Source organism: Syngnathoides biaculeatus, chromosome 2 (genome assembly GCF_019802595.1).
Source record: "Syngnathoides biaculeatus isolate LvHL_M chromosome 2, ASM1980259v1, whole genome shotgun sequence".
In the NCBI taxonomy this organism is placed as follows: domain Eukaryota; kingdom Metazoa; phylum Chordata; class Actinopteri; order Syngnathiformes; family Syngnathidae; genus Syngnathoides; species Syngnathoides biaculeatus.
In genome coordinates, this window is record NC_084641.1 from 2172831 (window position 1) to 2187014 (window position 14184).

At 40.5% G+C, this 14184-nt stretch overlaps 2 protein-coding genes across 2 annotated transcripts; both read right to left on the reverse strand.

Annotated features, from left to right (window-relative positions):
- Positions 1–492: 492 nt before the first annotated feature.
- On the reverse strand, positions 493–9225 carry tktb (transketolase b). The gene is made up of 14 exons (XM_061812495.1): positions 8983–9225; positions 4671–4788; positions 4472–4585; positions 4276–4373; positions 3649–3840; positions 2772–2899; positions 2494–2687; positions 2186–2350; positions 1811–1967; positions 1576–1706; positions 1415–1498; positions 1237–1333; positions 1013–1132; positions 493–933 (listed from the first exon to the last, which is right to left on the reverse strand). Exons 1-14 carry the CDS (start codon positions 9087–9089, stop codon positions 761–763), a joined length of 1878 nt encoding a protein of 625 aa, XP_061668479.1. The 5' UTR covers positions 9090–9225; the 3' UTR covers positions 493–760.
- A 160-nt stretch (positions 9226–9385) lies between these two features.
- lrrc23 (leucine rich repeat containing 23) lies at positions 9386–14056 on the reverse strand. The gene is made up of 8 exons (XM_061812506.1): positions 13864–14056; positions 12568–12671; positions 12374–12494; positions 11650–11791; positions 11429–11559; positions 11213–11349; positions 10922–11126; positions 9386–10818 (listed from the first exon to the last, which is right to left on the reverse strand). Exons 1-8 carry the CDS (start codon positions 13936–13938, stop codon positions 10795–10797), a joined length of 939 nt encoding a protein of 312 aa, XP_061668490.1. The 5' UTR covers positions 13939–14056; the 3' UTR covers positions 9386–10794.
- Between the last annotated feature and the right edge of the window lie 128 nt (positions 14057–14184).

Below are 14184 nucleotides of genomic sequence, written 5' to 3' on the forward strand. Positions count from 1 at the left end.
ACTTGGTGCAGTTTGTCTTAAACCACTCCTTAATTTTTTCCCCAACCTTCTGAATTAGTCAATAATTCTTGAAGTTGTGGCGAGCTGCTGGCTTTACAACTCAAGCCAAGGCTAACTGAATAATTACCCTTACGTTTTCAAGTCACAGTCTGCTTCACTCAGAAAGTTCTTGATTTGCGTTAGTCATGGTTCTTTTGTTTTTAAAAGTCATCAGAACTTCAAACCACACACCAGAAAACCCAACCAGTAACTTTTTTTTAAAAAAATAAATACAATAAATATATATTATTAATAAAGGTTTTCTGTGCTTCACAATTAAACTGACTTGAAAGAAAAAGTTCAGACTAAAATCGGAAAACTGCCGAGTGAAATGGGGCAACATGTTCAACACATGGAATGTGAAAGCAAAAATAAAAAAATAATAAAATGAAGTTTGAAATGCAACAAGTCACAGCCTTAGCCAACATCACCCAAACTTGGACTTAAGACAGGTTCACATTTATAAGCCTTTATTTTTAACTGAACTATTAGTTCAAAAACAGTGTTAAGCAATGTTTCAGATCTAGTAGAATGGGGAGACGTAATTATAGGTGTACATCATACTGAGCCAGCTCCCTTTCAAATTTGCATCTGCAGAAAGTAAGAGGTTGCACAGCAGAATGGTTATGAAAACTGACGAGGCATTAAACACCCACAAGACCTCCACACAAGTTGGGTAAAAAGATGAACATGAATGGTAGAGCTAAAAGTGGCGCAGTCTTCAATTGGCAAATTTCTGGCGCACGGTATTGGCGATTTGCTTCGCACTGATGCCATAGAGGTCCAAAAGCTCCTGGGGCTTCCCACTGCGAGGAACACTGGTGACTGCCAACTGGGTCACCACGATCCCCTGCTCCTGGCCCACCGCAGATAACACCGCTTCACCAAGACCACCTGGACAAAAAGGACGGATCGTGACAAATCCTAGCAATGCTCATGCGGACTCGATTCAAAACCAAACAGCACTCCCTACCCTCCTTGTAGTGGTCCTCCACTGTGATGATGTGTCCTCCTGTGGCTTTCGCACTGGCCAAAATGGTGTCAGCATCCAGAGGCTTGATAGTAAATGGATCAATCACACGGATGTTCTTCCCTAAACAAGTCAAGAATTGAATTAATCCAGGTCTTAATAACCCATTGTCGTCATGTTACAATCCAATTTCTACACAAAACCACAAGGGGGCAGTATGACATTACCTTCCCTTTCCAGGACGTCAGCAGCAGCCAGCGCCTCATGCAAAGTCACACCAGCTCCAATCACAGTCACAAGATCACTGTTAGACTGCCGTACAACCTGGTGACAATGAAATTTGTTTTTCTATTACAAAATTATCCTAGTATACGCATAATCTGGCCACAAAGGATAAACACTCACCTTGGCTACACCAATCTCAAACGGCTCCTCTGGAGCATAGATGACGGGAGTATCGGGTCTGCTGGTTCGGATGAAACAGATACCCTGGGGAAATTGATTAAATCATCAAAACAAAGTTTGAAAATTCATTGCAAAAAAGAAGAAAAAAAAAAGTGCTCAACCTTTGTGTTGGCTGCTAGCTCCACAGCTCTCTCAGTAGACACTGCATCACTTGGGTAAAACACAGTACAAGTGGGGATGGCACGGAACATTGCCAGGTCCTCAAGCGCCATCTGAGAAGGACCATCCTCACCTAGAATGTTCCATGGTTTAGCACCCAATTATTCATAAAAATAGGGGCGAGGAAAAAAATGAAACAAAAATAGAGGCTTAGGTACAGTCATGCTAAAACCTTACCAATTGAGACACCACAGTGAGATCCGACCAAGTTCACGTTTGACTGAGAGATGGCTCCCATTCGGATCTGGTCGTAGGCTCTGGACAGGAAGGTGGCAAATGTGCTGGCAAATGCAACAGTGCGGTCTCGAGAAGCACAGCCAATGGCTACTCCCACCTGCACAAGCAGAACAAGTTAGGTCTTTATGACCATATGGGTCCACAAGCAAAGTATTCTAGTTTTCCAGTAACAGACTAATTCAAATGATGTTTTCTTAACTGTTAACTGACTCACGTGAGGAGGCAAAATAGTTTCCTCATTTTAAATTGCACAACTGAAAACGAGAACGTGTCATTGTTCATGCTTTACGCAAGCACAGATCTAAACTCATTTACCATGTTCTGTTCGGCAATGAAACACTCGATAAACCGGTCAGGGAACTCTTTTAAGAAGGTCTCTGAGAACGTGGAGTTTTTGGTGTCCCCATCAAGGGCAACCACTCTATTGCTCGTTCGGCCCAACTTGGCCAGCGCAACACCATACGCACGCCTCGTTGCCATCTGAAAGGGCAGGAAAAGTTAGCGAACCTCGTTTACAGCAAACCAAATCTTCAATACAATATATTCCGGTACCATTGTCGTGGGAACTACGTACGTTATTACAAATTAGTATGAAGCAAAGAACATTCAAAGTGTCAATGTACCTTTTCACCCTTTTTGTACGTTGGAGAGGCCAGGTGGATGATTGTTAAGTCCGCAGGTGCTGTGTCATCTTCCGGCAGCTCAGGAAGCAACGTCTTGTTGGGGAGTTGGATTTGGTCCTGTATGTCTTTCAAGAGTTCAGTCACCTTGTCTTTTGGGATCGGTTTTCCATGCCAGTTCAAGTGATCCTCAATACCTTACAAAAAAATGAAAAAAAATAAAATCACCTCACTAATTTGACTGGTAAGAGAATAGTTGCCTGGCCACTCCAGTCACCTACCTTTGAGGCCTTTTCCCTTGAATGTCTTGGCAACAATGCAAGTGGGCTTGCCCTTAAACTGCTTAGCGTTCCAGAATGCTTTACAGAGCTCCTCCACATTATGCCCATCAACGACATAAGTGTTCCAGCTACAAAAATAAGCAGCATTGACAACTCAGAATGATGTTCATTTGACTGACCAAACAGAAACCACACAGAGTGTAGAGTGTGGTGGAATGAAAAATCAAAGCTTATGGCCGAAATGTACATGAGCAGTACAGACTGCATTGAGCATGCTCAAGTAAATGCGAGTGAGCCTCCTAAAATATTCACTCAAGTCCTTTTTCTGTAGCAACTCGATTCTTAAAGGATTTTATGGTTTCACAAATGTGATAAAGCACAATCGCATCAAACAAGATTACAGGCTTGCTGTTCATGTTTGCTCAATGAGCGTGGGTGAGTGTCCAACTGTCATTTTCTACGATGGTGCACTCCAAGCAAGTTTAAGGGTGTCGCACTGTGTGCAGCGGCCTAATTAGTCTGGTTTAACTCTGACGTGACCATGCTGGAGCAATGAAACAAGTTTGCATTTACACTTTTGTCGCCAACTATGGATTACACAACACATCGCCTACATGTTTGGGCATGTTACTTGCATGCTAGATGGAGGGTGAGCAAAACTATAAAATGAAAATTTAAAAAAGACCAATTGCATTGGAATCATCATGGATTCTAAGCTATAGCACAGTCCAATTAAATGGGTACTTTGACTTGCATCTCACTGAATGAAAAGTGCTTCATATATCATTTAAACAGACATTCCGCAATCTAATGCTGGTATAGTTTGTTAATTCCATTCAATAATTCACACCATATGAAGACTTAAGCGGTAACTAACCCAAAGGCTTCGCAACGCTTGTGGTAGATTTCCATGTCATGCTGGAGAGGCGCAGGCTCACTCTGACCGAGCCTATTGACATCCATGATTGCCACAAGGTTGTCCAGCTTGTAGTGGGAAGCAAAGGCCATGGCTTCCCACACAGAACCCTCGGAACACTCTCCATCTCCCATAATGCAGTACACGCGGTAACTTGGAGGGGGTTAAACAAATCAAAGCAAGATTATTACTTGCCAAAATCACTAATCTTATTGCCTCTTAAATGTTAATGCAAAAAAAAAAATGTAATTAACACATTGTTGGCCATCATTCAAACTACATTAAATCAAATATTTGTTCCTTTGATCATTATCTATCGTCATGCTTCATTAATTTGGTCAAGTGAGGCATTTGTATGATCAATACAACAGTCTATTTCAATAACCAAAGTGCAGTAGGTGCACTGAGTTTACCAATGGGGAGCATGTAAACAATGTGTCACTAACATCTATGATTTAAGCTCGTTCCAGACATATTTCACAAGGTCTGTAGATAAACTGTAGCTACACAATTGTTACATTGCAAATTGATTCCCTACAGAGAGTGTTAGAAATATTAAATAAAAATGGGTCAAATTTACACATTCACCTGGATTTGTCAAAATACTTTCCAGTGTATGCCATTCCACAAGCAGCACTAAGACCTTGGCCAAGAGATCCAGTTGCCACGTCAACAAAGGGAAGTTTCTGGCAAATATAAATAATTGTATATCAATGCCATTCATGTTCAACACGAGGAAATGTGAGTGATTCATTGCAAGCGGCGCTTAGCGCTCTTATCTTACAGGTGTCGGGTGCCCCTCCAGGTCACTTTCAATCTTACGCAGGTTGAGCAACTCTGACTCCTTCAAAAAACCGGCCTCGGCCCAAGCAGCGTACAGGATTGGCGCAGCGTGACCCTTAAAAAGAAAGAGGCAAGAGCGTCATATGCCTGTATTAGCATGTTAGATGTAATGCTGCGCTAAAACAAGTCCACATAAAAACCTTTGACAGCACAAAGCGGTCGTTGCACGCGTTACGGGGGTCGTCGGCTTTGTAGCGCATGGCGTGGAAGAAAAGCACAGACATGACTTCGGCTGCGCTGCAGCACGATGTGGGGTGCCTGAGAAGGAAGAAAATCTCAAAATATGAATATACTTTTTTTTTTAACTATACACAAACATGCATGTGACAAATTGGATGCTTTTGGTAGGAGCAGTCATTAAAACTGTTATACTCTCAATGTGTTAGAGTACAAAACATTTGATTGGTGCACTTAAGTTTTGCTTTAGTTATTGCACAAATGATAAAACATCCTGTGTGAGAACATCACCATTAAGTTACAGAATTGTTAAACTGTCAGTATTCACTCCAAGCTTAAAAAAAAAAAAAAAAAAAAAAAAAAAAAGTACATGCAAACTTGAGAAAATCAAGTGCTGAAATAGTGGTCAGAGTATTGTAATCATTTTGAAATCCTCTGTACTCAACAGCATCTCAGCTTCCCTATGTGAGTTGCATTTCAACATGCCAACCATTATTCATGAGGGTTACTCTCCTCCTCTCCCTTGAACAGAATTCAATTCACCCGCTGTGCTTTTGCCGAGCGGTCACCTGGTGGGAAACAAGGGAAATTAAAATGCAAAAACTGAACTCCAAAGTTGATAAGCTTTCAAACTTGTTCAATGTCCAAACAGAAGAGAATCCGTGTGGACGTTGGTGACTGTATGTACGCAACCCTCCGTGGTTGAAAGGCAAAGTCGAAAGAAAAATACAGCATTACGCACCACTTGACCGATCAGGTGTTGACTTTTGTCCTTTCAAATCAATTTGGGGGGAGGAAAAAAATGTTTACAGAGCCCATTGATACTGGGAAAAGTTTTGAAATGTAATTCTATTATTTAAACACCACAAAAACCCTGGCATTTAAACCTCTCTGGACCAAATAAAATTTTGCTGAGAAAAATCTGGTACTTTCAGAAAATGATACTCTGGACTTAAAATTGTCGATTATATTAAACCTGTTGCAAATTTGCAACCCCTGCCCGGAAACGGTTAAAAGTGATGTGTGGACTATCTGCTAATTGTTTTGTCAACCCATTATAGACTACCGCCACAAGTTCTCACAGATTGACAAATCGCCCTAAAGAATGAAGCATGGAGAAGCTACACCAAGCAAAACCAGTTAGTAAAAAACATCTTCCACTATTGTTCGATGAGAAGGAAATAGTGTATTACCTAAAATACCTGTTTGACGTGACTTCCAAGAAGGAAGTGGTAACAGCCAGAAACATGGTGTCACATTCCAAAACACTAGACGAGTTGAGCACACATTTCTGGCTACCAACACCGAGTACACTTGTGCAATCAAGAGACAAAAATCGCATTACAAGTGGGCCTTTACACCAGAATACTTCTGCAAGAGTACAAACTAAAACATCATCGTAAGTATATTACAGTACAAAGAATCATTTAAGTAGTTCAGCACAACATCTACAGAATACTAATGCTTGTACAGATATAGCTAATGTAGTAGAGCAAGGGTTTTTTTTTGCTCGTGATTTTTATTTGTACCAGTAAAAAGTTCATATTTTTTATTGTATTGAATTTGATCAGATGGTGAATGTTCATGTACATTAAGTCTAAAAATGTAACAGGCGCTGTCATATCGATTCAGCATTTGACCAATAACCCAGAGAATGACGTCACTTATGTTGCGTCTATGTAATTAACAGCAAAATGTGCATTGACAATACTTGCGCAAAAGCTTTGAGCACTGATCCTGAGAAGATTAGATTGAGTATTTTTGTACCAATGCCACCTAAATGGCCAACCCAGAGAAATTCTCTTTCGGATAGGGACGATGCAGCACCTCATATCGTTTTTTCAGGCACGAAATAAATCGGAATTTGGACGCTAAATGCTTGGAAGACAGCATACAGTGAAATGTGACTTGGAAAATAAATGAGAATTTAATTAAAGAGTTCATTATCTCTTTTTACATTTTCTCTCCAGCTAAATCCAGAGAGGTTGCGTCAGGAAGAGCATCCAGCGTAAAACTGTGCCAAAAAAATACGAGCATTCATCTAAGATGACACGCTGTAGCGACCCCTAACGGGACAAGCCGAAAGGAAAAGAAGAAGATTTTCCATATAAACTTCTAAATTCGAAGATTATGGTACTCTTGTAACTTTTTTTTTCTGGCCGGAAAAATTCATGGGCAAACAATGGATGAAACCAAGTTTCTGAAGAAACGCAAACGCGTGTCTTATATGAACTTTATAAAACAAACATCACTTATGCCTCACAGATAACCGCTTACAATCGTTTGTCGGGAAAAAAAAGGCATATATATATATATATATATATATATATATACACACACACACACAACACACACACACACACACACACACACCACACACACACACACACATATATATATAGTACGTTGTTAAGGGCACTAGTGCTTTTATAATTCTAATGCTAACTGCACACATCATAAAGTGCACAAAGACAGATGGCCCATTTGGTTCGCCTCAGGTAGATTTAAATTTAATGAACAGTGAGTGAAATTCACCATTTTACATTTTATTTGAAAGGAAACATCAACATAGGGACTTCTCAGTTCAAAATGTTACATCCACTAAATTGTGCTTTGTAATACTTAATTGATACTATAATCTAATAGCTACAACGTACACATACAGTACTATGCACAATAGATGTAAAAAGGGTTTTGTGAGTTAAGTATGAAAAGGTTGTCGAGCTCTGGTCTTGAGCATGAATTCAGTTTGTGGCCGAATCCGCTCCTTAACTGTATAATCAGGGATGAGAATGACCAATTTGGAAAAACACTGAAAATGTCTGTCGATTGGGGGGGTTAGACATGTGTTGGATTAGACATGTTGATACCGTTTTCGGTCCTTCTGCACAGTTACACTTTTTTCAAGCCATGCCCGTCTGAAACAGTTTTTGATTCCAGCATCCTTGTCAATTGCCCTCGCTCGATCTTCATCCTTTTTTAATAACACTTTCGCCATCGTAAAACTATGAACACACCGTCGCTCAGTTCGCGCTATCATTTGGCTAACTAACAAGTTACACTGCGATTTCTGAGAACCGAGAACACATTTACATGGCAATGGTGAAAGTCAATTAACCACTAACACGATTGGATCGTTATACTGTATAACTCTGTTGTCCAATCGAGTAATCTGCCGCAAACGAGTTTTAATGTTTATGTCGCAAAACGCAAATATTTACACTACCGAGCAAGTTAGAACGGCATATGATAGTCGTGCTTGTGCTAGCACTAAGCTGAACTTGCAGCTCGGAGCCCACCACCGAGAGGCAGGCGCATGACACCCCCCACCCTACCCGGAAATCTTTTTCAACTGATTTGCGCTTATCTCGAGAATGGTCATTTTTAAAATTCTCATCCCTGTAAAATGCATTGTAAGTGGTTATGTCATTTTGCAGTGGCTTCATAGTATAGTGATCAAATTCAGTAAATTATATAGGGTTCTTCAAATTTCCCACTAAGCATTGCAAAAAGTACAACACAATGGTCAATCACAGAGTCGTGATACATATCACAATGCATTGCATCTTCACAGAAAGGATGGGAGACATGATGGGTCGCAGACGGTGAGTGATTTTTATTTCGTACAAATGCAACTTTTTGAACATGGCTCCGATTTTTGACAATTTTTTTTTTTAGCGATGCAAAGTACAATCCGTTTTTTGTTTTTGGTGCGCGTGTAATCCACCACAACAACCTACGTTGTGAAGGCGCGACAGCTGTGACGTCACCAACACAGCACACTGTGTTGACCGAAAGCTAATAAATGAGTGCGCCACAAAGTGCAATACACGACTGGGTAGTGTGGGAAAGGTTTCCGCCGACACAGCCCGAGTGAGTTAGTGAGACCCCGGTTTACTGACCCCGGAAGTGAACCAACTACCAGTTGACCCAGACGACACGTGAAACAGATCAGGTGGTTCGAGTTAGCGTCCGAGTTAATCCAGTGAAAGAAGCCTTCTGCCACAATCTTGTTCATCTTAATCATATGTACTACGTCACTTTCGCAATCAAGCAACCGCATTCAACCCTGTGACACAGCTCCGGGTGATTAAGGCTAACGACTTTTAATTTATTTATTTATTTATTTTTTTGTTTTGCACCAACTCGACCCAACGGCAGCACGTGCTACCAGGCCCGCAGATATCCTGCAGAGCGTTAGCATGATGGTAGACGCTCGACGCTGACTCGAATGGGACGTTAAACGAGCTCAATAAGATCATTCTCGAACTTTACCCGGAGTTGGAGGCGCATGTTGCCTTGATGGAGTGAATTCTCAGCTTGTTGGCGACATCCTTCAGCGCTTGCAGAGTTTTTTCGTCGGGTTTGTGGTAGTTGGCCATATTTTCTGAGGGGCTTTCCTTCTGGATGTAGGAGTCACCAAATTTAAAAAAAAAAAGTCTGTGCGAAAATCTATCACGCGTGAAGGTTTCGAGCTGCTGGCTCGCAGTGACCCAACTGCTGCAGGAGTATCACGGTGGGGGGAGGGTTTCGCCAAAGGAGGGAATTTAAGTGTCCTCAAAACCACGCCTACTAAGTGTTGTGGTTGGAGGAACAGTCGGTCAATCACTCACGAGGCAGAAGTAACCCCGCTCAACTTTGAAGACTGGTATAAATGAAAAGTGCCCCAGGTGACGAGAATGTTCAGGTATTGATAGGTTTCCTATGACGTCACCACAGTCCTGAGACCAAGCGGATAAATTAACGATGGAAAAAAAACTTCACGCTTCACCCATCACCTGTGTTCTCACACCACTATGACACACAAGACAGCGGTCCATTGATTCAGAGCCTACGATTTTTTTTCAAGTGCAAAAGCTGAAAACAATTTTTGCTGTCAACTCTATACGAGCAAGTACATGTACCTTACGGGGCAGGTGCCCTTGGCCCCCAAAAAGGGACACCCGGAAGGAAATACAGTAGTAGAAAAAAATATTTACACTTAACTTATGTGTTAAAAGGGCAAAGGCCACAGTGGTTACAAGCAGTCAACACACACCCTTGATAAGAACGATACGTTTTTGGGTTTAGAGATTTTTTTGTTACCAGAATCTTGTGGTGGCAGGATGCATTCACCACAACTCACGCTTGCAGGTGACAACACCCAAAAAAAAAGCTCTCCAATTATGTCCATGGATGGGGAATCTACTTTTAGAAAAATTTACTTAAGGACAGCTAACATGCAGAATAAGTATTTCTTCTTTGTTACTTCCCACACTTGAAAATGTTGTTATTAAAGTACTGTTATTAAAGCTGTTATGATAAAACTGAAAGTTCTTGGGATGGACCACGACTGTTTTAAATTAAGGTTTTAATTTCCGTGTAGTTTTAGCACAAATTTATTTAAGTTTAACAACGTTTATAATGAATGATATTCAACTATGTGAACACTGATCATGTTTAAGATGTTTCAGAATAATGATCAACACTGATTTTTCGGTCTAGGAAACAACAATTCACATCAACAAGTCCAGGAAATCACAATGTCCCTTCACTGGTGAGGTAAATCTAGAATAGCGCCATGGCGTTCTCTGCAGAGAGAACCTGCAAGGTCGTGCTGTTGCGTAATTACAAGGAAGTAACTGTAGCTGCACCCACTTCTTTCAAGACATGCCAAGCAAACGAGAAGTTGACTTTCACGTTTTAGCAAAAGCACAATGATGACGTGGATACTGAAGATGGAAGAACAGTACTCGTATTTTAACTGAACGCGAAACACTCATCTTGAGTGAACATAATACTGTACTGTCTCTTTAAAACTGGAGCTGGATAGCTCCCAACAAGGAAGTGTTTGAAAATTCGCCGTGTCATCATTACGTGGTGAAATAAAGGATTGCAAAAAAAAAAAAAAAAACGGTTCGTTCATGCAGGATTTGAAACCGTTTGTTGATGGAACAGATGTAATAAAGTTAAATCAACAATAATATCGCACATCATACAACACTATATGTAATATATGAACAATCTAAATGTTTCTACATTGGCATCCTCCAAAAACATCTTTTCAAATATTTTTCAGGAAGTGGAGCAATTATTACAAATGTTGATTTAGCCTGCTTCCTCTTTTAGTTCCTGAAATGAAAAAACACACACCATTAGAAGAAGCAATAAAGAAACACAAACTTTCCCTGAAAATGAAATAGTGGAGACTTCTGACTTGATCTTTTTTTTTTACCTTAATCGCCTTCCACACCTCAGCCCTCTCCTCCAGGGAAACAGGCTCTTTATCAAGGCGCTCCAGTTTGGGAATAAGAGTAAGAACATAAGGCCGGTAGTCTGTCGTCCCATCCAGCGGGTTCTCGGAGAGGATCACGACTCGCAGGGTTTTTGACACAAGGCCAAGGGCCCGCAGGCAGGTCTCGTCTAAAAAGTCGTTGCTTCTGTGGGAGAGTGATACATGAATGTCGCTGTTTTTTGTTTTTTTTTTTTAGTTGTTTGTTTTCTGCAGCATAATGACATGGCATACCTAACATTGATGTACTGGAGACATTTCATGTTGGCGCTGAGTCCATCTAGATTACCAAGTTTGTTGTTACGGAGATGAAGTGTGGTGAGGCTCTCTAAATTCTCCAATCCCTCCAGACTCGTAATAAGGTTTTGGGCCTTGAACACAGAGAAAGAACACATTCTCAAAACAAAAGAATATGTATTTTAGGTGTGTAGTTTGATTTGAATTTTTTACCAGATATAATCGCTGTAGATTGGGAAGGTTAATGCCATGAGTTGTAGTCAAGCGGTTTCCTCTCAACTCTAAAGTCCCCAGTTTGGAAAAAAGGCCATTCTCAAACCCATTTAATCTCTCAATCCGGTTGCCTGCAGGAGACGTAAAGGAAACACTTGACTTGCAGAAAACAGCATGCACATGGTTTATTGTGCTTATTCAGATGAAATTATCAGATGAACCTGAAAGATTGAGACTCTCTAAAGCAGGTCCGACAAGACCTTCGACCTCTGTGAGCCGGTTCGCTGCCATACTCAGCCACTGCAGGTAGACCAGCTGAGAAAAGGTTTGTCCTGGGAAGCATGTCACATAATTCTTGTCCATCTAAGAAATAATCCAATTTCAATTTAAATTAGAGCAGTAGTTTCCAAGTTTCTTTGTTTTTACACCAAGTACCACCTCAAAAAACTATTTATTTCTCCAATTACTGCCATAATGACCAACATTAAAATATAGTAATGCAGTGTTAGTCTAAACCGTTGCAGTGGTTTTGTTCCTAAAAAGTATACCTGTAGTATTGTGAGCCACAGTACCAGAATGCATTTTGAACATTGCCACCTTAAATTGCACATATAGAACAATCAAAAAGTTTTAAAAATTTAATTTAAACATATTGCACATGGTTAAAAGACAATTCTACACAAACACTGTACTAAATAATGTATTATACTTAAAGTTAAAAAAAAAGGATTGAAATAGGCTGTATGGGAAGCTACAAGCTTCATTCTAATATGTTTAACTGTATCTTATGTTTTAAATGTACATTTTATTTGTATTTAATTCAGTGATTCTTTCATGTATCATGAGAGAGAGCCTGCATACCGGTATGTGGAACTCACAGGACACTTGGTGAATTACGACACAAGTGTATAATGAAACTTTTTTTTCTTGAGGAAAAGGCCTTGCCTTGAGCCAAAGAAGCTGAGTGAGGGATGATAGAGGTGAAAGGTCAGAAATGCGGTTGTTGGACACGTCCATGAACCGAAGGTGAATGTAATTGCTGATCGCAGCCATGTCGCTAAGTCTTCTATTGAGAACAAGCACAAAAATAGTTTTAGGATTGAACACATTTGCGACCGTTGTTGATTTTGCACTCATACTTGTCCTTTAGGACGACTTTAATGAACGCATGTCTCAATCCGTTCCCTGTTCGGCACAGCAAAGACAGACCAGGGATTATAACATCTTGATCCAAAGGACGAACCTGTGAATTAAAACAAAGGAAGTGGATGCGACACAGATTTCATGGCAAACTTATAAACGAGTCGTAGGGCAATCATTTATGGGCCCAAACCTGCTTAAAACATGTCTCATTTACGAAATGAATTTCTTACTTAATGAAAAATTCAGAGATATTGACTTGAACAACTATAACGGAGAAGGAAAGGAAACTCCTTGAAAGTTAAACATTTCCAGGTAGGTCATCTGAAGTTTTACGCTTGATGCTAATGTCATGCTTAAGAACCAAAGATGTGTGCCCATTTCCATTCATGATCCATTTGTCACCCCCTTATCCGACTCAGGGTCACCAGGAAGTTGGAGTCGAAAAAGCCCAAAATGTGTCTACATCCTGCTCCCAAGTTATTTAGGCTATATATAGGAACTCCTTTGTGTGTCTATTGTAGTGTGGCTCCAGTTTTAGTCAATAAAGAGAACTTTATTAAGAGCCAGCTCGCAAATGTCAGGATGAAACGTTGCAATGCTAATATGGCTCTTTCTTTACCTAGTTGGATTTTACCTTTAAAATACATCCACCTTCATCTGAAAACGCTCGTAAACCAATGTGCACCTCCTAGAAAGAAAAGTTGTCAGCGCAGCAAATAGATTTCTTTCCATAGGCTGCCACGGGTTCACTTTTAGATGGCTTTTAACCTCAGGCCCCGCTGGCCCGCATGCTTGCCCTGACCGTTGTCCAGATGGTACAAAATAACATTTCCTTTTCACAGTTCAGAGAATGTGGAATGAAACAATCTGTATGCCGTTAATTCATACGGAATGAACATGCATTTAATGTTTCGTGTTCTAAGAGTAAATATCCATTCACTCATTTCCTCCAGTGCTTGTCCTGCTTATGGCCACTGGGAGGTGGGCGAGGGCTGGACTAGTTGCCAGATTATTGCTGGACAAAATAGCATTCAAAATCATGTCGATGGGCAATTTAGAATATGCAATGATTCGAACAAGCATGTTGGGGAGTTTTGGAGAAAATCCCTCAGAAAAACCCAGAGACGATGCAAACTCGTCAAGATTAAATTCACACCATGCGGTGTTCTTTTCCAATACTGCATTTATACAAGTCATATACAAACACAAATCTGCCAACTTATACTTGTAATCAGAAGACTGGGGTTATGGTTTACATTTTCAAGCAGAAATAACACTTTTATTTTTATTACCTCTATTGCTTCTTCGTCCTCGTCTTGATTTTCTTCCCCGTTTTCCACATCTGACGACGCAGCTTCCTCATCCATTTGGATCTGTCATCAGCAATTCTGTTTCACCTCGTGAGGAAATGTTAATTCCTGATTAACTTTCGTTTTAACCCGTTCCCGCAGCTTTGGGGATAGGACGGTGTGTTGTCTGTTGCCATGGCAACAGACGCCCGCATGAGAACAAATGTCGTGTATTCGTTTGCATACTCTTTTTCTACATTCCAACATACAATGTATAGTTTCACATTCTTTAATTTCTGTGATGTAGCCAGTCAGAATGTGAAT

What these genes read in the sequence shown, in the direction of transcription:
- tktb (XM_061812495.1), bottom strand. Translation starts at nt 9,089, where the DNA reads ATGGCCAACTACCACAAACCCGACGAAAAAACTCTGCAAGCGCTGAAG. An exon ending in AAGCGTTGCGAAGCCTTTGG is followed by an intron (nt 2,900 to 3,648) that starts GTTAGTTACCGC and finishes TTATTTTTGTAG; the next exon opens with CTGGAACACTTATGTCGTTG. An exon ending in GGAGGACCACTACAAGGAGG is followed by an intron (nt 934 to 1,012) that starts GTAGGGAGTGCT and finishes CTTTTTGTCCAG; the next exon opens with GTGGTCTTGGTGAAGCGGTG.
- lrrc23 (XM_061812506.1), bottom strand. Translation starts at nt 13,938, where the DNA reads ATGGATGAGGAAGCTGCGTCGTCAGATGTGGAAAACGGGGAAGAAAAT. An exon ending in CTCAGCTTCTTTGGCTCAAG is followed by an intron (nt 11,792 to 12,373) that starts GCAAGGCCTTTT and finishes ATTATTTCTTAG; the next exon opens with ATGGACAAGAATTATGTGAC. An exon ending in CTCCAGTACATCAATGTTAG is followed by an intron (nt 11,127 to 11,212) that starts GTATGCCATGTC and finishes ACTCTCCCACAG; the next exon opens with AAGCAACGACTTTTTAGACG.